This window comes from Melanotaenia boesemani, chromosome 21 (assembly GCF_017639745.1).
Source record: "Melanotaenia boesemani isolate fMelBoe1 chromosome 21, fMelBoe1.pri, whole genome shotgun sequence".
Classification (NCBI taxonomy): domain Eukaryota; kingdom Metazoa; phylum Chordata; class Actinopteri; order Atheriniformes; family Melanotaeniidae; genus Melanotaenia; species Melanotaenia boesemani.
Genome location: NC_055702.1, coordinates 12,729,768 through 12,751,758, shown reverse-complemented (window position 1 = coordinate 12,751,758; position 21,991 = coordinate 12,729,768). Strand labels below are relative to the sequence as shown.

At 39.3% G+C, this 21,991-nt stretch overlaps 1 protein-coding gene across 4 annotated transcripts in view; it reads right to left on the bottom strand.

The window, feature by feature from the left end:
• Window positions 1-92: 92 nt before the first annotated feature.
• Window positions 93-21,991, bottom strand: part of vti1a (vesicle transport through interaction with t-SNAREs 1A) — a 113,274-nt gene continuing 91,375 nt past the window's right edge. For all 4 annotated transcript variants that reach the window (XM_041974921.1, XM_041974919.1, XM_041974922.1 and 1 more), the window contains one exon: window positions 93-3,788. Coding sequence is in view for 2 of the 4 variants with exons in the window: in XM_041974919.1 (XP_041830853.1) it covers window positions 3,695-3,788 (94 nt within the window). In the remaining 2 variants the exon portion in view is untranslated. The remainder of the gene's footprint in view (window positions 3,789-21,991) is intronic.

Here is a 21,991-nt window from a genome sequence, read left to right as displayed (position 1 = left end):
CACCATACGTGCAGCGTTGCACGTATGGTGGATGTGAATCAAAAAAGAACACTCATTGTAGTTCTCAGACACTGGCATTGTGTGTCTATGTGTTTTCTTATTTTTTCCCCTTAGGTAGTTGGTGTTGAAGGGCCTCTTGTAACATGCATGTGTGTTTCTGTATGTGGCGGATGACAGCATTGTGGACACTCCTGTAGATGAAGCACACCACCCTCCTGTTGTGATCCCACCACTGGCGCTGTTTATCCAGTTTAAGGCCCGTTCTACACAGGGACAGACAGCTCAAACGACGCTTGTCACAATCCCTTGTCATCTTAAATGGCTGACAAACATCAGGCTTTTTTGTAACAGTGGTGCATCGCAGAGGTTCCTTGTTGAGGAGCCTTCCTTTTAAAATGTTCATGTGAATCTTGCAGAACAGGCCAATGAGAGCAGGGATGACTGCTGAGCTGGGCACAGGGGATGCTATTGATCCAAGGTGGTGGGATATAATATTAGTACACCAGGAAATAGCACTGCACAATTGCTTATGTTGTCATTAGCGCATAAACAAGGAACAGTTGTTTGACGACATAAATGGGATTTATGAGAAGGCAGGAAGAGGCTTAAAATCACTTTTCAGATGTCACATAATTATTTGCCCCTCCTTTATCCTGGTGTCTGTATGAAAGACACAGCTTCAGTCACTTAAGGAGGGTTAACACCCGTCTAAATTAAATATTAAATGGTGTCTCTACCTGCTGCTATTGTTGCCCCTTGGAATAAGATATAACCTATTTTTGACAAGTTTTCATCCTCAGCCTTCTGCGGTGTGACGCTTGTCGAAAACCAAATCAGCAAATGGTGGGAGAAAGAAAGAAAGAAAGAAAGAAAGAAAGAAAGAAAGAAAGAAAGAAAGAAAGAAAGAAAGAAAGAAAGAAAGGAAGGAAGGAAGGAAGGAAGGTATGGATCAGGGTGAGATGAAAGCTTGGGGAAAACTGAGGGGGAAAAAGAAAAGAAGGGAAAAAAAGGGAGGATGGGAAACAGAGGGATGATAGCCAATGTCTGCCAAGCTATCACATGACAGTGCTCCTGTTTAAATAATAAAACAGAACGGGGGCTCTAAACAAATCGTTATCTCCCCACCTCCATGCAGCCTGTCTTCCCTCCACCCCACCCTGTCTTTCCCAGCTTTTAAAAACTTGTTTTAATGCCATTTCTTAATGAACATAATAGCTCGGCACTAATAATGAAAAGAAAATAAAAACATCTAAAAACGCGGAGGGGCCCCCGAGTTGTCGCCGGCGCTCAATTATTTCCTTGTCAAGTGGGTCTGTTTTTAATGAGGCCCTGTGGGACTGACGTCTGTCAGTCAGCTCTGACTTTTTGACACCATTACAACTTCAAATAGAAGCCGCCGCCACGCTGCCTTCCACCGCTCACTCGCTAGCTACCGCTCCGCTCATCTGACAGGCTGGGAGGGAGGGAGGGGAGGACAGGGAGGAGGTGGCAGGAGAGGTAGAGAGAAAGAAGGGGAAGCAGGAGGGATGGGGAGGCAGAGGAAGACAGAGACAAGAGCACATCAGCACATACTGCAGGTAGGCTGCACATGCAGGCAGACACACACAGCGCACTTTGACTGGGTGAAAGCACAATCACCGAGGGTCATTATCAGATGAGCTTTGTCAAGCTGCCAGGGAATGTGACCCCCACCCTCTCCCCACCTACATCCTTCCTTGTTCACTTCCTTCCTTTTCCCTTTTTTCCTCCTCCATTTTTTCATTATTCCTTGACTTTAATGATAACTCTTGGTGGGTCGGCCCCACATGGGACGGTCAGAGGAACACTATTTTGTTGGCCATTAATTTGACGCTTTGAAGCCGACGGTAGTGCAGCGGCTGGTGAGGGCCTGTGAAAGGGTGGCCGGGAGGGGAGGGTGCTTTGGTAGTGTGCATATGTGTATCTGTGTGTGTGGGGTGGGGTGGTTACTCCCCTGCATCTTCGAAAATGAAGACTATGGGCCTGAAACAGAATAGCAAATTTCCTCACTGGGAACCAGCACGTCACCCACAAGAGACACATTCGCACTCCAGTACCTCACTGTGTGCATGTGTTTGCTTCTGATTTGCTGAGCATTACTATCCTTCCCCCCTTTATCTCAACTTCTAAAAATTCTCCAAACATGCTCTTAAATTTAGTATTTCCTAGACCCACAGAAGAATTAGATGGCAGCAAACTCAAACACCCGCAAACGTATCACATCATCAGCCTGCACACAGATAAACATAGAAACATGAGCTGCGTCACGATCTTCAGAACTTAACATGGAAAGTACAGAAGAAACATTACAGGTTTGAAAACAAGTTATATCAATTAATAGAAGAAAAAAACTTTAAGACAACTACAAATCCACACATTTCAACTGGTCCTGATGTGCAGTCTGCATCAGTCAACAGCCAAAATTTAATTAATGTTAATTCTGGATAACTTTAAACATCATAAAATGTACATTTCTAACACAGACATTTTAAATGAAAACCGTATTTATAAATAAATAGAAACAGAATCACTTGTATTGAAAGCAAAAACACTAAACAAGATGTCTATTTAAATGTTAGTACATACAGTATGATCACTATAATGTCCACAATGAGTTAAAAAGTCCAAAGGAATGAGTTATGACGTGTGTTCAGGGAGTGCAGAGTACCAAATAAAAAGTCTTGAAGATGGTAATAATGTCAGAAGCAACTTTTCTCTGTACTGTTTTATGTACTCTACTGGTCAAGGTTTTGGTCAGTTCTCTATTGTACTAAAAATGTATTTAAAAAAAAATACATTTTCTCTCTCATTTCCCTCAATCACTAAACTGTTAAAATATTTATCACATATTTGTTCCTCAATGCAAAAGTAGCAAACAAGCAGCTTCCTCTTGATAAAACAAATAATACTTTCACCTTGATTGAAAGAACCAAAGTTGAACTGACCTCAACCTTTTTATGTACATACTCTCTTTTCTAGGCAGCGCCATGTGCCTATTTTGGGCTCTGCTGAGCCTTTTAAAGCAGAAGCGTGAACAGCATATCTTTTCTGAAGGCACTCTCCTCTGCTGTGAAGGGGCTACACAAAGAATGGTTGAATCATTTAGCTGCAGAAGCTCATACATACTACTCTATGCACGTCTGGTGTTGGTGTCAGTAACAGTGTGAGCACCCTCACTCATGAAAACATACATGTGCAGAATGACGGTTTCCCTGTCTTTCATGCATGCGCACACATTGAAAATCACTTAGCCACCTCCATTTTAGGGGGAAAAAAGATGGGGAGAGGATGGGCTGCAAATCCACACTGAGGACGATACCATGAAAAGTTTTAACTGCCATAAAATGCCATTTTTCCCCCCCTGGAGATCCAAGAAAAAGCTAGACAGAGAGGATTAAACTGAGGGGAGAGAAAAGGCAAGTATAGAATAAAAAGAAAAGAAAGAAAGAAAAGTGGTGGAGGAGGAAAGAAAGAGAAAGAAACAAAAAAGAAGAGTGAAATGGAAAAAAGCTCCCTGTCGGGCTTTGGAAACAGTGATTCATGGGGACTATTTGTCCTAATTACAGCAGAACAACGCTTTTGTCGCTATTAATCACGCATGTGTGTATATGTGTTTGTATTTGTGTCAGGAGGGAGGGGGGCTAGTGTGTGTGTATGTGTGTGTGTAGAGCAGAGATCAGTGGCCTCGCAGATTGAAATAGATGGCCAGGATGATGGTGAGCAGGATGATGGTTCCGAGGATGAAGACCAGGATGCGATTCTGGATGACCCTGAGGAGAGAAAAACACAGAGACGGAAAGAAATCAGGTGAGGTTCACACAAGTTATATTGTGTCTAACAGTCACATGTTTATGTGCCAGCTAAATGACCAGCCATCAGCTGGAGGCTTATTGTGTGTAATAGTTACCATGAGGTCTGAATACTTGGTATTTATTGGTATATAGTCCACTGGCATGGGAGCATTAAACACACAGGCATATTTCTGTAACTACGACACTTCTACATGAAAAATATAATAGAAAAAAATAGCTTACATGTGTAGCCTCTATATGTATACATGTAATACTGATGTGCATGTAAATGTACCTTTCTAAAAACAGCGTAAAACACTTACAAATAACATTGACACACAAACATGTACACACAGCAAACAGGCTCTAAAACTTTATTTGCACTATAAAGTGGAAAAAGTGCCTCAGTAGTTTCCTGGAGGTCATAAAAATCTCTGAATTACAGATGGAATTTGCCATAAAACAACTCACTCTTATGCACATCTAAATTTTACCCACTTTGACCAAAGTAAACTTGACAAGAGGGGCTTTGAACCAAAAAAATAAAGAACATTGCAGCTGATGTGAAGTCTTATCTCATGTGCATGTTCCAAATTCTCCTGAATCTGTATCACTGCACATGCTCACATCAAGTCACACACACACACACACACATTCCAAACCCTCCGTCGCTTCTGACAAATGAGAGAATTATCACATTTGCTGACATGTGGAGAGGTGGAGGAGAGGCCGTGTAGGGGGGCACTGTCCACTTCTCTAAGCAGGAGATGAATAGCCCATGCTGTGGCCATTTATCACTGGGGAACGGGGGGGCTGGCTGGTTGCTCAGTCACCCTGCTACCCTCTAAAGTCCCAGTCTCAGCCGACACAGCAGTCCAGCTCACAGTTCTCTCCAGTTCAACAACTCGGACTTGTAATACCTCAAACTGGCCAATTAGTTTAAAGCCACGGCTATAAACGAAAGGATGCACAGTGTTGTTATACCTCATTGAGGAGTTTTCATGCTTACATCTTGGCTGCTTTACACATCTCTGCACCGAAGACTCTCCAGCCACACAAACAGTTTTACTCACATGCAGTAGCATGAGATGCAGATAATGAATGTACTATTACTAATTAAATACTAATAACTACAGCCAATCACTCTGAAATTCTTTGCAGCAATAAGACAATCTCTTACACTTTGACTGGATAACACCAGAGATCTCATTACCACTACTGTTTGTTTGTAGATGTGTTTCATAAGTAGACAGTTTATCCTTGAATAAATGCATACATTATTATCACAATGTCATATGAACATGTGAAGTATTGTCTTAAGCTATGACGCTTTACCTGAAATAATGCATACATACACACACACACAAATAAAAAAAAAAAAAAAAAAAGAGACAAGCACAAAGTAAAATATTCACGTTATGGTAATATCTGAAGCACTAATAGAGGGGCTGTGATAGGCCAGCTTGACTCTGGTGCTTGGAAGAGGCTGGTATGATTGGTCGAAGCCAGCTGGGGAGGAGATCCCACTGAAACACTAATCAGAGCATGCTTAGCAAGGCCACGTCTCCCCCTATTAATTGACATTCATTATTTACAATGATTATTTATCCCAGCCAAATACCCAGAGGAGCGTGTCTTGTATGTGTGTTAGTACGTTGGAAGGAGCCAGCCTGCTTTGTGTTGTTTGTTAATATTTCAGCTGGGGGTGTGGGGCAAATAGAGGCTGTGAAAAAATGTACAGGAAGTTAGTTTTAAGTTGCATGGATAAGAAGCCCAGATGCTAAAAAACAGCATTTATTAAAGGAGTCTGATTTGGCAGCAGACAGCACAGAATAACTTCAAATAGTTGAATGTTTAAAGATGTTGAAAGATCATGGTGCTATAATTTGAGATGTCTGGGGAAACATTAAAAAAAATATCCATGAAACATAAGTATTTGACCTGAAGTGAAACTCTGTAACCCAGTCTAAAAAAAAAAAAACATGTCCTAAAGCTCAACGTAAAGCAGCTCATTTTGTTTGTGGCAATTTACTTGAAGTGGGAGAATAAAATTTAACATTACTCAATTAAAACATTTTAGGTGCCAGTTAAAAAAATAATCTAGATTTCTGTTGAACCTTTTGCTAACTGAGGTAACAAATAACTTTTGTCTTGCTCTTGAGGCCACAAGAACAAAATGGCGTCATTTTGTTCTCGTGGATGTGGTTGGGGACATCTTGCGGCATCAGCTGAGCAGAACTTTCTTCCTGTGGGGCTCCGAGCTATACTGTGTGATTGGTTGGACATTTGAGGTGGGCGTGGATAACACAGAAACGTGTGACGTGGAAAGTTGTCACCTCCATATTTCTGGTGATACAAGGTTGAACAGAAAATTTTAATTAACAGATGATAGAGGTGGTGAGAAATTACGAAAATGAATACAACACAGGTGGTATAAAATGACAATGGTCCATTTTTCAATAATGGATTACTTTGATAATTTGCCTGGACTAACGGACCAAGGTGCAGAACAGTGATCCAGCTGGAAAGACCCATGTGCTGCATTTAACTTAACAGCGGTCATGAGAATGTAGGCCATCTCTGACAGGATAAGTTGGACTTGTCCCAATTTTCCATTACAACAAGCAGCCCTAAAAAAAGCAAAGAAGTTCACCTACAATTCAGTTCAACAACATAACCTGAAACAGTTAATCAATCTTGCCTTACAGAGCTGAACAGGTTTCCAGCTCATTTTCCTTTGCACTAGTGTTCACAGGCTTGTACTGTGTGCAGCGATAAAACAAATCACAACGGTTCACAGAATAATAATAACAATAATAAAAAAAAGCCAATTATTGACTAACTTGTTTGTTACAATGACAACAGTTGGCCGTTAATTACAGGTTGCAGCACATCAACCGGGACAATACACACGGATAAACCAGGCAGACTCAGAGAAGTCAGTGTAGGATAGTAAAAATGAACTTGACTAGTAATGTCATCTGTTAAAAAAAAAGTGTCTTTGCCATGTTAAGAGTCTTGATGTCACCCAAGCAGTTAAAAGTCAAAAGTGCTAGAACTTAATGCTTGCTGAAATACTTATCTCATCAGTCATAACGTAAAAACTGGTCTCTATAACTAGATTGCAAATCCTAGTGGAGAGATCTCTAATAATCTGCTGGAAAATGAATCTCCATGCTGTGGCTATCTATAGATGTATACTCTTTATCCAGTACTGCACACAAATTAGCTCCTGTGGAGAAAGTGATGTCAGTTCTGTGTAAACTTCTCAGACAACAAAAGAAGCCAAAATAAAACCCAGCCAACAAATATACAATACTTTTTCCCCTGAAATGCCCCAAAGAAAGAAAGAAAATCCCAAAAATTGGGAGGTAAGAGAGAGAAGAACATGGTTTTCCTCTGCTGTTTGGTTGATCCTGTCCTGACACGTGGTCAGACAGAACAGAACTTATCAAACCGGATCCATCCCCCAGTTTTGACACTTGACATAGAGGTGGAGGGTGAGGAGTGTGTGTGGTTGGAGGTGGGGGGGTTGAGGTAGAGAAGGACCTGGGTATGTGTGACTGAAGCACATGGTACATGTACAAAAGAGTGTAACCCACATATACACCCTCCTACACACACTTACTTTGAGCAAACTAACCTTTATCCTAATTAATACAATGATACTGCGTCATTCCTTGTTTACTCAACTGGAAGATCCCACTTCAAGTGATCATTCCTGAGTTTTTAGGTTATTTTGTTCCATAACATGCTCAATGTAAATGTAATGTGACAAATTATTTTAGCCATGAACATGACTCTTTGTAAAAATGAATTTCATTAAATTAATTTGTAAATGTTTACTGAGCTTTTACATATTTATATTTGTGATTTTAATGGTAATTACATTAAATACTAATTTTAAAAAAGCTTTTTAGCAGTAGTTTATTAGTTGCCAACATTTTTTTTACTTCATTTTGACCCACTTTTATGTTCCATTATGTGAAAGCAAATCTCAGACAAAATCTGCTAAGCTGGCTAGAACCTTGTACCCCTAAAGAAAATTATGCCTAAATGAGCTATTATTCATATAATCAGAATTATAACAGTTGTGACCTGTTCAACTAACTGTCAGAATGGTGTTCTTTCATCTGTAGGAGACGGCTGTGAGAAAATAACATAAATGCCATAGTTATACAGTGTTTTCCACCATTTCCTAAAGTTAAGTAACTAACTAAGGGCTTAGGGTCATGTCATTTGTCCCTTGTGATTTACTGTGGACATTAAATGGGTTTTAGTATGATGATCATCACAGCTTGAGCCCAGCTAAACCAACACTACTACCATACTACCAATATTGTAGAGCAGAAACTAAGGCCAAACAATAAGATCAGATTACCAGATGATTTCCCACAACTTTAAAAAGAGTAAACTCTGAAATATAAACTAGTGTTTTATATTGGATTATTTTGTTGTTGAGTCAGTACCAACGTGTATTACATTTTGGCCCAGTGTTCTGTGTAAAATTAGTTAGCAAGAAACTTGCACATATCAGCAATGTTTGTATTGTTTGTTTTATTAGCATTGAACAGCTAAAAAAAAAAAAAAAAAAAAAAAAAGCATTGAACAGCCCTTCAATCATCCCAAAAAACTGACTCTATGAACCCTGCAATCATTAATCTGAGAATAAAACAGTGGAATGATAACTATGATAACCATAACTGATATATCAACCAATAAGTCTACAGGCTGCTGTTTTTTCTTTTCCCTCCTGATGATCCTTCATTGCAGGCATCCAGTCAGCCAAACATCTTACTGGATGGAAATACAAAGATATACAGGGCTAATGTAAGAGAGACAGAGACAGTTGAAATGGTGTGTTCAAAGAACAGCAAACAGAAAGACAAGCAGAAAGGTCGGAAATGGACAATAAAGTAGCTGGAAGTGCAAAACAAGGAAGAGTGAAACAGAAGGATAGAGAAGTGGAGAGTGAGGAGAAAAAGACAGACCAGGAGATGGAGGACAAGAGAGAATAGTCCGTTTACCCAAGGAGGCAAAGCTGGAGGAGAGGCTCCTTGGAGACAGATGAAAATAATGAGGACTTTTCTGTCAGGAAAGATTTACAAAATCGTACCAGTGTTATTAAAATTTAAAATCTCTCTTTTTTCCCCCCTTTTCCTCCCTACCCACCCTCTTCCTCCCTCCCTCTCTTCCTTTGCCTGTTTTTTTCCTTCCTCTTTCAGCAGCACAGCCTTATTACCAGCTCTAATGAGCACCGGGATATACCTCAGCCGTGTGTGTGCATGTGTTTGTGTGTGTGTGTGTGTTAGGGTCCAAGCCCCTGGTGCCAGCTCCATCAGCACCCCAGATTCCCCAGCTCCTAAAATGACACATGTGTGCATTTACACAAAACACACAAAGGTGGGCACACAGATACACTTGTACACGCTGCTTTTGATGGCTTTCAGAGGTGGCTGGACATACACACACCTTTCAGACAGACAGATAACACCCCTACCCCAAAACAAAAACAATCATAGTGAGACAGAAGCAGACAGGCCCAACCCACCTTCAAACATACACACACACACAAACACACACGTGCACACTCCACTATGAACAAACTTAGCTGCAGAGTTACATCTCTCAGGCCCTCCCTTATCCCTCCTCTTTCCACAAGTAGACCAATAAAATAAAAATCAATGGCTGTCTGAGCCATTCTGGCTCTACTCCTTCCAAACCCTGGGAATATACAGCATGGGAGAGAAGGAGGGGAGGGGAGTTACGGGGAGGGAGGGAAGGATCAATGTGTTCACAAATGGTTTGAGTGATGGACATGGAGGTGGAGCACTGGTGGGGGTAAGTCTAAGTAATTCTACCAACTTGCTATCACAAACTAATTCAAATAAATGTTTCATTGTACGGTAGAAGCATGTGTGCTACCTCATATGCACACTTTGCTTTTGCTCTGGGGCTAACGCGCATGAAACAAAACATAAAACTACATACACACATGACGAAACAAAAGGTTGAAATAAGCCTACAATCGCTACAGTTTGAGCAAAGGGAGGTTAAAATGTGCAAAGGTTCAAACAAGTAAATAAAAGGCAGAAGAATTCATAAAAACTGGATCAGGTTCATTCTGCTGTGCAGAGATAATGACTTGACCTGTTTGCTGGGGAGATCTGATCCCACCATGTATGTACAGCCTACTGCCCCCAAAGGAGTGTTGAAGATAAATGATTATTTTTTTAAACATTTACATTTGCACACACCCACATACTCACACAGCTGGAAAAGGTCTTTAATTGGAAACTGTTTACTGTAATTATTTAAAGAAGACCCCGACACCATGTAATTCCCCAAAGAAAAACAGCATTTAAGAGCTTGCTCACACTAACGCTCATATGTTTACTGCACACTAAAAATGGAGGCGAATTATTATACATATACATCACACAGTAGTGAAATAAGCCTTTAGATCCATTATTTGAACAAATAAATAAATAAATAAGTTAACTGTGCAAAAATGTAGTGGTGTCCCGATAAAGAAAGTGTCATAGTAGATAGGAACACTGTCTAATATTTTTAAAGAGGCAGCATTCATGTAACATTAACTCTAACCACATATTCTTTAACTTTAAAACCTAACCAGGTAGCTTTTTTTATGCTATGCATTTTCAATTTTCTATGCATAACCATGTATTTTCAGTACTTAAAAATAACTACTCATGACTGTGAGCCATTGGCCATCTCTCCTCACTGCCCTTGGAGATGTTTTAGTGCTTTGTGGATGTTTAAAGTGATGAAATTCAACCATATAATAAAAAAACACTGGCATGTCTTAAGTAAAAAACAAACAAACAAACAAAAAACAACAACAAACAAACAAAAAGATAAGTATATAGTGATTATTTGGAATCTTGAAATACAAACTACCTTAATAAAATATTAGCCTTCATTATAAAACTGCTTTGCTTTACTGTTTGAGCTAACCGTCATAGCGTGCTCTGAAGTGGGAATAATGGTTTGCTGGACGGGAAATACTTTACAGAGACACCGGATAAATTTAAGGGGTTGTGGGAAGATTAACAAGACAAGAATGAAGTGGAAGAAAAATCTTCTTTTCTCAATTTTGGACTTTTTCTTATAGTGATTAAAGTGATATGGATGGTTTGAGCATTCTTTAACTTAAACCAAGTGAAAGGCTTATAGATGGATCTGTTAACAGCTGATGTCCATCTGAAATGTCAAATGTGCGAATTTGACCAGTCAGGGGTTGAAAAGGTTTAATCATTTGAAATTTCTTTCATAGTATGTATTGTGTAAAATTGTAAGCAAAGAGAGGCTCCACTCAACTTGGATTAATATATGACTATAATTTAATTTTCACAATGATTATTGATTGCCTAAATTTCTAAATCTAATTTCTTGGTTTGACTAAATCAAACCAAGATATAGAGAATAGATGGATTACGAGATAGTTCATTTTCAAATGTAAAGCTAGCCATTTCAAATCAACAAGCAAGTGCCTTGCTAGTCTTTAAAATTATTGATCACAAATTTTTTTAGACCTTTTCTTGACCTTTACTGGCAAAAAAAAAAAGAAAAAAAAAAAAAAGAAAAAAAAAAAAAAAAAAAAAATATATATATATATATATATATATATATATATATATATATATATGTGTGTGTATTTTTTAACAACTGAAAAAAGTTGGCCAGGTTTTTATTAGGAAGAGATGGCCTGATTCTTTCTCTGCCTTTTCCCACTTTACTTCCTTCCTTCTTCCAACTAGATGCAAGAGACCAGCACCAAGGCCCTACCAGTTCATCCATTTTTTATTCAGCGGCTAACAACCCCAGCCAGCGGCAGCCTAGTCTGGGACCTAGAACTCTGCCGGAAAAGTGGTGCAAGGAGGAAGAGAATGAGGGCAGAGTAAAGGCTGAAGGAAAGAGGAGGAAAGGGGAGGCAGGGTATGCAAGTGTGTGAGAGAAATTAAAAGAAGGACAGAAGGAAAAAAAGATTGTTAGGGAAACAGAGAGAAGGAGGAAGAGAAAAGACATTGCAACTGTTTCTGGATTTTTAAGGACTTTTCTTGATGGTAGTAATTTCTTTCCCATATTTTGACATATATGGAAAAACATTTATCAAAATTACTTGATTAGTTACTTATAATCAGAGCAATATGATAAAAAATTTGGTCTCAGTTTTGTGAAAAATCAGGAGAGTTTCATTATAGTTTTGTAGTTTGTGTCTACTTTATGATAAGGTATGCACAGGTACTGTGTATCATACATTGTGTCTGACATTGTGTTAAGTGTTAATTGTCATGATATTAACGTAAATACACTGCCTGGCCCCCCCAAAAAGTCACCACCAAAGAAAAAGGGTCAAAACTCTAATATTTACAGCAGCATTCACAGTGGCATTGTTTTGATCAGCTTCTGTAATACTACAAGATTTATTTCCACCCAGTGTTGCACAAATTTTTCACCAAGATCTTGTATTGATGAGGAAACTTTCTCCAGCACATCCCAAAGATTCTCAGTTGTGTTCAGGCCTGGACTCTGTGGTGGCCAATCCATTTGTGAAAATGATGTCTCATGCTCCCTGAATCTCTCTTTTACAGTTTAAGACCCATGAATCCTGCCACAGTCAGCTTGGAATATGCCCGTGCCATAAGGGAAGAAACAATCCATTGATGGAGTAACCTGCTTATTCAGTATTTTCAGGTGGTCAGCTGACCTCATTGTTTGGGCTCCAGAGTCCAATCATTATGCTCCCTAGCAAACTGAAGCCCTTTTCTCTGGTTAGCTTCACTGATAGTGGTTTTCTTATGGCTACACAGCTGTTCAGTCCCAATCCCTTGTGTTCCCTTCGCACTGTGGGTGTGGAAATGTTCTTACTGTCACTATTAAACATAGTCCTGATTTCTACTGTTGTTTTTCTTTAATTTGATTTCACCAAATATTTAAGTGATCTCCGATCACCGTCATTCAGGATTTTTTCACAACCACATTTCTTCATGGAAGATGGTGGTTCCCCCACTATCCTTCCAGTTTTTAATAATATGTTGGACAGTTCTAAACCCAATTTTAGTAGTTTCTTCAATCTCCTTAGATGTCTTCTCTGCTTGATACTTGCCGATGATTTGACACTTCTTGAACCGACTAGCATCTTTTCCACGACTCCAGGATGTGCTTTTCAACATGGTTGTTTAATAAGTGAGAAGCTACTCATTGCATCAGTTGGGGTTAAATAACTTGTTGCATGCTGAAAGATATTCCCCTATGCAGTAATTATCCAATAGGAGGCTTGTACCGATTTGCTTAGTTAAAACCAGGTGGTGACTGTTTTTTGGCCATACACACACAAAAGAAGAAACTACATAAAACTATGAATTTGTTATATGAGCTTCAATGATGTGATGACGTTCCCTTCCCAAGTATTGTGGTCACTGTAAAGTTTACCTGGAAAGAAAAAAGGCTGGGTCCATTACCTGATCCAACTTCTGTTTCTACTTCGTTTTTTACTTACTCACTGCATAGCACCATTCCAAGATCAAAACAACTTATACGCGAAGTGGCTAGAAAAATGGTGCATGAGTGTACCTGAGAAAACTAGTGCAGTTTAAAAGTACAACTGAACAAATAATAATTAATTTTATTCATTTATTTACTTAAAGGAACCTAAAGCTGATTGTATTTTACATGTTTAATTATGAAGGCATAAACACAACATGTTAAATCTTATTTCAACTACTTTTAGTGATTATAGAACATGACTGTAATATATCTCATCCTGAAATGGACACTCAGCACCATTTCACCTCTCTGCTAAGATTTCCCAAAACACAAAATCCCCCTTGTATACATTCTTTGAGGGCCAGAGGCCAGCTGCATATCCAATTACTGGCCACAGTGAAAAAGGTGAAAAAACATTAGCCATTACAGCTGCAGGCCTCCAAAACTGTGATGTCCATGAATTTTTATTGTTTGTTCAGTATTGAAATCTCATTAAGGACATAAATCATGTGTGCACAACACCCAACTTTCTTTCTTTTGTTTAAGATAACCTGTCACATTTTCTCAGCTTTCACTATCACAGAAAGATAATATGGAGAAAATAATAAACAAAGCCTGAAACTTAAAACCAGCGTCATTGTTTGAACTAATTCAGAACACTTCAGAATTTACTAATGAAATGGTTAATATCACAACATGAAAATAGAACCTATTAATTTTTTTCTGGGTTTATTAGTATTGTGAAGCTATGTTAACTGGGAACATACAGTCCATCTATGTCCTTGTTTCGTTAAAAAAACACAACCAAAAAAGTTCAAATCAAAACTCTCGTCATCACAGGAACTTATCCCGACAGATTCATCTCATGAGGTGCCTTAAAATATTTATCGCTCAAAACAAAACCCTTCATCAGATAAACACTTTGGGTATAAAAAACCTGGTCTGTTTAGGATTCCATGACAAAAAGGAGGATATTAGTGTTTATGTCTAAGTCTTTTTTTATTTTTTCTTAACTGGTGAGGAAGATCCTCCGCAAGCTGTTTGTTTGCCATTTTAAATCAACTCTCCAAATATTTGCTTCAAGTCCCGTGTGGTTTTGCATCCTGTGTGTCTGCACATACAGATGATGCTGTGGTATTGCCCACCAGCATACACACAAACACCCATACAAGATGGCCCTCTCTTATACAAATGCACAAAAGCTTATGCTGGCCAGCGACGACCATGTAAACATTCCAATGCTGTATATGTGACTTTCTAAATACCACATTCTCCAATGTGAGCATGCTATTTTCTTTTCATTTGGATCTCTTCTTATCTCAAGTATAAATGCATCTTAAAGTGGACCATATAAGCAGCTAAATGTCTTTGCAGTGTCCAGATTATTTGAAAATACTAAAAGGAGTATAGTTGTTCTTTAGCAAGCAGGCATTGCTATCAAGGATGTGACAGTAACACAGCTTCCAAAATGCTGGTCATCTGGAATTTCTAACTTCTGGTCAGTGTCAGTTTTAAAGAGAGCAGTAAAGCAAACTAAATGAAAAAGCTGAAAGGTTTGACTGCTGTTGGTAATCTAAAAGGTCACATTTACATGTCAGTACAGACTTCATGAAGACTAGCCAAACCAGTATTGGATGTCAGAGCCACAGGTGAGCAAGACAAAAAGTCATTTCTTCAACTTCAAAGTAAGAGCCCCTCTTTCCCTTTGCCTTGTCCCGCAGGTGTGAGAAGATGGAGCCAACACAGGACCATGGTGTCAGGATATACATGCAAGCAGGATAAAGAATGCTCAAGAGCAATTTTGCTCGTGTGCATTGAGGCGATTTTGTTGAGCTTGTCTACAATGTGGTGTGAAATAAGAGAACAGTTAAGGATTACATGAACCATCAGGTCCACCTTGTAGGGACAAGCAGGCACAGATCGTTTTATCCAGTAAGAAGAAGCAGAGAGCAGGAGAGAGTGGTAGAGACAGAGAATCTAGGGGTATAATATCATCCCACAACCCCCCATTTGACACTACAAGGGAGACTTTAGTCAGTCTAAATAATCCATGCTGTTCCATTAAATTTGCAGACTAGCTTCCCAAGTCTCTGTCTGAAAGACAGAGCGATAATACTGAGGTGGAAGACAGGAGAGAGGGAGGTTAAGTAGCAAATTAGAATAAACTTAAGTTGTCTTTTACATGGGAGAAATCACAGACGTATCTTCAGTTAAACTATGTTTGAATGTCCACAAAAAAATGGATATCCTTTATGAGGAAAATGAAATGGACGTTGATGAAAGAAAAAAAAAAGCACAAACTGAATTTGTGTGAAACTTATTAGTTAATGATAGCCTGCTCCACCACCACATTCCCCCCTTTCCCCCAGCCCATGAAAAGTAACCATTAGGTGTGTGACTGAAGCCACTGCTGTGATGGGGATTGTTGCAGTAACAGTATTATTGACTTGTTTCTCCAGCTACATTTGCTTAGTCGTCTTGATGCCTGACCACTAGACTCTGAACTCTGAAAATCAGGGCTTGTGTCCATGTGGGACAAATCTTTGGCAAAAGCTCAGGAAAAGAAGAAACAAAAAAGAAAACATAAGGAAAAAGTACAGAAGCAAGAAAATGGGAAGTGATGGGGGCAACAGAAAGCAGAAAACTTAGAGGGGCTGATTACGACAGCCTGAGTTTATCGACTCTGAATTCCTCCCTCCTTCGGTTGGAAGTAAACTCATGTGGCATCCTATCTCTCCATCTCAGATACAGTGTGGGCGTGAAGCGCCATGAGAGATGCAGATTGCTACTTCACCTCTGCTTTCTTGTGAACCATGGTTCAAAAGTCAAGGGGCATCTGAGTTGCTTTGGGACTTCTGGAAATAAAAGAAGCAATTCATATTTTCAAAATCCAGTTGTGAGATCCCATGAGGATGGACAGAGATTGACTTAGATATAGAAGGAGGGAATTCATGCATAGCATCTTCAAATTATTATTCAGACAAGCATTTAAAGGTAAGCAGCTTCAAGTGAGGTTAATGGCATTAGAACATGATGAGTCTTAGGGACATCAAATGATTCTGTTTGCAGCATGATTATACCACAACTACAGTACATGTGTACACAAATTTTTATGCCTTGCTTGTGGTCCAGCTAATCCACCTGGTCACATTGGTCTCAAAGCTGACTGTGAGCTGTGCTTCAAGTCAAAAAGACTTACTCTCCATCTTACATTCTGCACATCACAAGCTCACTATGGAATGTTATGGGAAATTCATGGGGGATCTATCTATCAAATATTAATGATCTTGTGGGTTTTCTTACAGTTTTTCCCCTGGTATCTATGGTCACTGCCACTCTAAGAGACTTCCCACAAAAAGAACAAACCAAAGAGAAAAGAAGATGGGTAAGGAAAAGGTAAGATGGGTGCAAGGATGTTCGATATTTTCTTTTGAGGGCCATAGTTTGGCTACCTTCAGTGCAAACAGTCTTGATACACATGTCCCAAGGTGTAAACACAAACTTGTACACTGTTGGTGTAATTTTTTTTTCTTTCTTAACACTTGTTTCTGTTGTGTCGTCAGCTGGAGACAAGCGATCCTGGTATCCAGAGACAGAAATGTAAAGTCTGTGGTTTCACTGACAGTGAGATTCTCAGCTTTCTCAGTCTTCGTGACAATCTCAGAGTCAGAAATAAGTGTAAGAATTTAAGTTATAGATGGACGGAAATGGAAGAGCTCAGGATTGCGTTAATAAATTTTATTAATGAGCAGAAAAAAAAATTACTTTCAGGAAATTCTGTCTAGTAGTTGCGACATTATAAATAAAAATAATTAGCAATGCCAGAACAAACTACCGACATGTAAGTATTCAATATGCCTTATTAAAGAAACACACTGTGATGGAAATATTGAATCTGTTCATCAATGGAGCCCTGTTCTTCGCCTTTAACCCCCCCCAAAATACCAACACCCACCATCAACTGCATAAGTGGAAATGCAGGGTCAGCAGCATCCCCTCTGGCCTTGCTGACCAACAGATATTCTAATAATCACCTTCCTTCTATATTGCTAGGGCTGCAACCAATGGATCCCTCGTCCTGCTTTCGCCCTCTGTCTCTACCTATACCAGGGGCTTTACAGAGCGGCACTGCTTCGATACATTAAAACTGCTGCCCCATGATCAAACGAGCAAATACCTCCCGGGTCAGCAAAGGGCTACCCCACGTCAGTTAACAATGCAGCATTTAAACATCAGAAGTATGCAAAGCGGCTGATACACAGGGGAGGAGATGGGCGGCAGGAGAAAGTAGGGAAGCAAGGCCTGGAGTGGAGAGATAATGAGCACAGGAGCCCACAGGAGAACATCAACCACTATTTAGTGGAACCATGTCAGCACCTGCACAGCTTTATGATAAAAATATAAGATGCATCAACATCATTACAAGGATGACTAATCATTGAGTATTTGTCTTGGCCAAAAAGAAGAAGAAAAAAAAAGCAGACTCAACCTTAATGTATTAGATTTTGGTTTAGAGCAAACCAATTCTGACAGAAATTCAGAGGAAATTATTTCAAATTCATGAAAAAAATATTGTAACAGAAAACAACCATTTCACCTCCATCACAAATGCTGGAACAGTTCTGATAAAGCAACCTTTATAAGCCATATGAGGCAGGAGAGAGGAAAATTACAGATTATTGTCAGTCCAAGCAGACGTTTATTTTACATGCTTATAGTATATCATCCTTTTGCCAGCCTGAAAGTGTACACAAGGCCATAGGGATGTAAGCCCACACACAAAACGTACAAGCACAGGTCATGTTTGCTCACGAATACTTCGCACACAGAGATCCATGTCTACGGAAATGTGGCCGGCACCAAGCCTTCTCAATAAAAATGAAGTCTTCAGAGTCATTGATGTATTTAAACATGTATTTTTTCCCACATTTTTAAGAAGGAGATGCACCTTTTTTTAGTCTGTAGAGCCCTTTAATCATAAAGCTTAAGGCTGAAGAAGAGATTCTTGTTTTTTTTTTTTGTTTTGTTTTGTTTCCCAGCTTATCCCTGTCTCCCTCTGCCTACTGCTTGGTTAACCGACTGACCTGCTGTCAAAGGAGCCTTTGTGAGTGCACATTGGCTGAGGGCCAATCAGATCCTCTGGCTTGTCTGTCTCAAGAAGGAAAATGGCGCCCTTGGTATGCCATCAGCAGCTGAAATGTGCAGACAGTCTGACTGCTGAGGAAGGCTTGGCTGGCTGTGGCCCTTCCAAAACTATGCCGGAGGTATTACCTGTCTGGCTTTCAGCCAGAGGGACTCGTTCTGCAAAGGCCTGTGGTTGTTGATCTATTTATTCACTTACACCTTGTGCACATGGGCACTTGAAAAACATTTTCACTGCTTAACATCCACTTCCACAGGTTCTCCTTTGAACTGCACAGGTACATGGGATAAAAAGTCTGTTCAAGTTGTTTAACTTGCAGTACTCCTAGAATCTGTTGGAAGACAAATACGATTCATTTCAAAGTAAAACCTAAACAGTTAAAGCATTACTTCAACATCAACATTTCACATCAGTAAAGTAAAATATTTACCTTTAACACAGTTTCAAAATGACTGAAATAACCACATTTTAAAATTGTTTCTGTATTCATAAGTATTTAGATTTCTGGTCATGATACATATAACAATATCTGTAGTAGCTGTAAATATCATCTAGCAAACTAAAATGTAACAAACAATTTTATTCAGCAGTTCAATTTTGGCAAAGAAAAAGAGACTTCCAAATAAATTAATGAATAAATTAACAAAATATCAAAAACAAACACAAACACGACACAAGAACACAAGTTCTGAAAACAGTAACAAGACGTTGCTCAACGTATCACTATTCATTTCTACTATGTAAAACCTGCCAAAGACAAATACAACTGCACAACAAAGTGCCACTTGTGACACATCATCCGAGGAAGCAAATGTTCATGCTCTTGCTTCAGAAACAAACTTCTGACAGCAGGAGATGATGAAACAGAGCGGATCCCAAATTATTCTCCTCAGAATCTACTAAACCTGCAACAGCCTGGAGCATGCTCCTCACCCTGCTGCTGATAGAAAGATGGAAAGAACAGGGGAGTACTTTACTTTTTAACATTATTTAGGCCTTGTTTTATTGCTGTGAAAACATGAGAGCATCCTGCTGTTTATCTGATATTGTGAGTGTAATTTCAGCAGTACAGTAAATACAAACTAAACCAGGAGTCCTCTCGTTAAATGTTTATGCATGCAATGTACACACACAAACATTCGCTTAAACATGGTGACATACTGTATGGCCACATGTCAAATGGCACACTCAGCAGACCATAAATCTCATGTTTAGACCCAAACAGAAACGCCATTCTTGGCAGTGCTCATGTGTTTTCTGTGAGCTGGATGGAGGGAATGAGAAAGAACGGTGAGTCTTGCTCATTTCACACTGAGAGGCGAGCCAGGGAGCAGCAACTGAATCTAGCCATAAACAAGGTGGGAGTGGAAAAGAGGGGACTTGTTTTAGACTCCATCCCTTCTAGGCTTTCTCACAGTTATCCATTATCAAAACCCCTGTCTTAGTCGGCAAGTCTATAAGATACAAGCCCTCTTTTACTCTTACAGTCTGGACTCATGCTGACAAAAGCAAACCTGTTTGCAAGTAAAACTTTGGTTTCACTAAACTGATGAAGAACCACCAAGAACAAACAATGGAAATACATTTTAAAAATACACTGCAAACACTGTGGGCAGAAATAAACCTCATCCTCATCTTGCTTATGGTTTAAGTTAAGAACATCAGTGGAAGTAGCCCATGTGAGGGTTATCAGTTCTGCATAGTGTTAAAGAGAGGAAGACTGGGAGCTAATGGAGGGAAAAAGTGGCACAGTGGGGTAAAAACAGGGGAAGTGAGGAGAGGCATTTAGCTGGATTTTTTTTAAGAAGGGTCATCAGACAGATCCAGAGGGCCCTCGCTTGTCAAGTGTTCCACTGACTGTGCCATTTCGTATCTGAGGCGGATTTCACGGGTTATTCTATTCTCGACTGCGGGCTGCAGTGGTGTGTAAAATGAGAGAGAAGGCTATGTTTTGGGAAATCTAATTTGAGGCCTGTGTTTGTTTTTCCTGCCTTATTTTTCAGACGGGAGCCTGGCTCCAAAGAAGTACAACGCTCTTGATGCCCCTGGTTTCACAACAATGTCCTGCACCAGCATCCAACAAAAACCTGTATATACAACTGAGGCAAGGGCATGAATCTATCTCATCTATCTCTTTTTCTTTTGTGTTTCAATTCAGAATTAAGCAGACAGTTAATTGGGAGGATTTCTGTCGCAGGGACATATGTACAAGTGCCTACATATAGCTGCATTTAAAAAAACAGAAATGTTAGCAGTCATCCTTTGGCAGTTAATTGCGACATGCTCCCTGTGGGAGGACAGAGGGGTCCTCTGTCGATAATTAATCCTCGTTTAAAAGAGTAAATGACATTCATTAGTGGAGAATCGAGCCAAGTGCCATTATTTACATGGCAATAATCTTGAGCATGCTGGTGGCAGTCTTTTAATGTTACAGAAATAACTCTGGGACAAGGGATGAGTACAGTTGCTTTCTCCCTTTTTTCCGCGTCTTCGCACCCAGGAACAATTAGACCCAGGCGAACAGATGGGCAGGCCTCCGAGTGTGAAAGCTCCTCTTCATCTCATTCCTATCTGACTCCCTCATCCACATGCACTCCGGCATATGCACACACAGTCTCTCTCACGCTGACACATACCGCCAAAATAAAGACTAATACACAAATCCGCTTCATAAATACACACAAAAACACATTAGGGTCCACAAGAGAGCATTCAGAATACTGAGCACACTCAGTTAACATAAATAACACTAACCATTGAAGGCAAATTTCTTAAAAGGCCAAACAAGGACTTTGAAATTGTAAGGACACAACCACAAAAGCTTGTCCTATTAGACACGTTAACAGAGGGAAGGACAGCAGGCTTCAGTACAGATTAAAAAACAAGATTTTACAAAGTTCTACAATCAATTTATGTTTTTGCCACATTTCCCATTTTCTTAATTTTCTTAAAATAAATACTCAGTGCTGGTGGGTGTTGTTATTAGTATTTACCAGAAATTAATATATATACATATATATATATATGAATGAAATGAATGAATGAAAAATACTTTATTAATCCCAAAGGGAAATTCAATATATATATATATATATATATATATATATATATATATATATATACATATACATACATTCCATGGTTACATTTGCTGACCAAACATAACAGATATATATACATATATCTTTGTGTCGATACTGCTGAAGTTACATAATTGTCCATTTGTTGCACAATGGAAGGCTTTCCACAATGAAACCCGTGTCTGTCCAATGTACTGTCAGGGATGTACACAGAATGGAAAGTAACACTGACTGCAGAGAGTCAATGCCCCACCCCCCCAGTTAACGGTTGTGTGTTCTATGTTAAAAAAAGAGAAAAACTATTGTGAAAGAAAGCATATAAAGAGCCGTAGTAGTAGTAAACTTCACTATCTTTACAAAATAATTAACTTTCACCTCTCTGTAAAAGATAGATGAAGTTAAGCCTGTGCATTACAGTGCAATACCATAAACATCCAATAGCTGCCTTT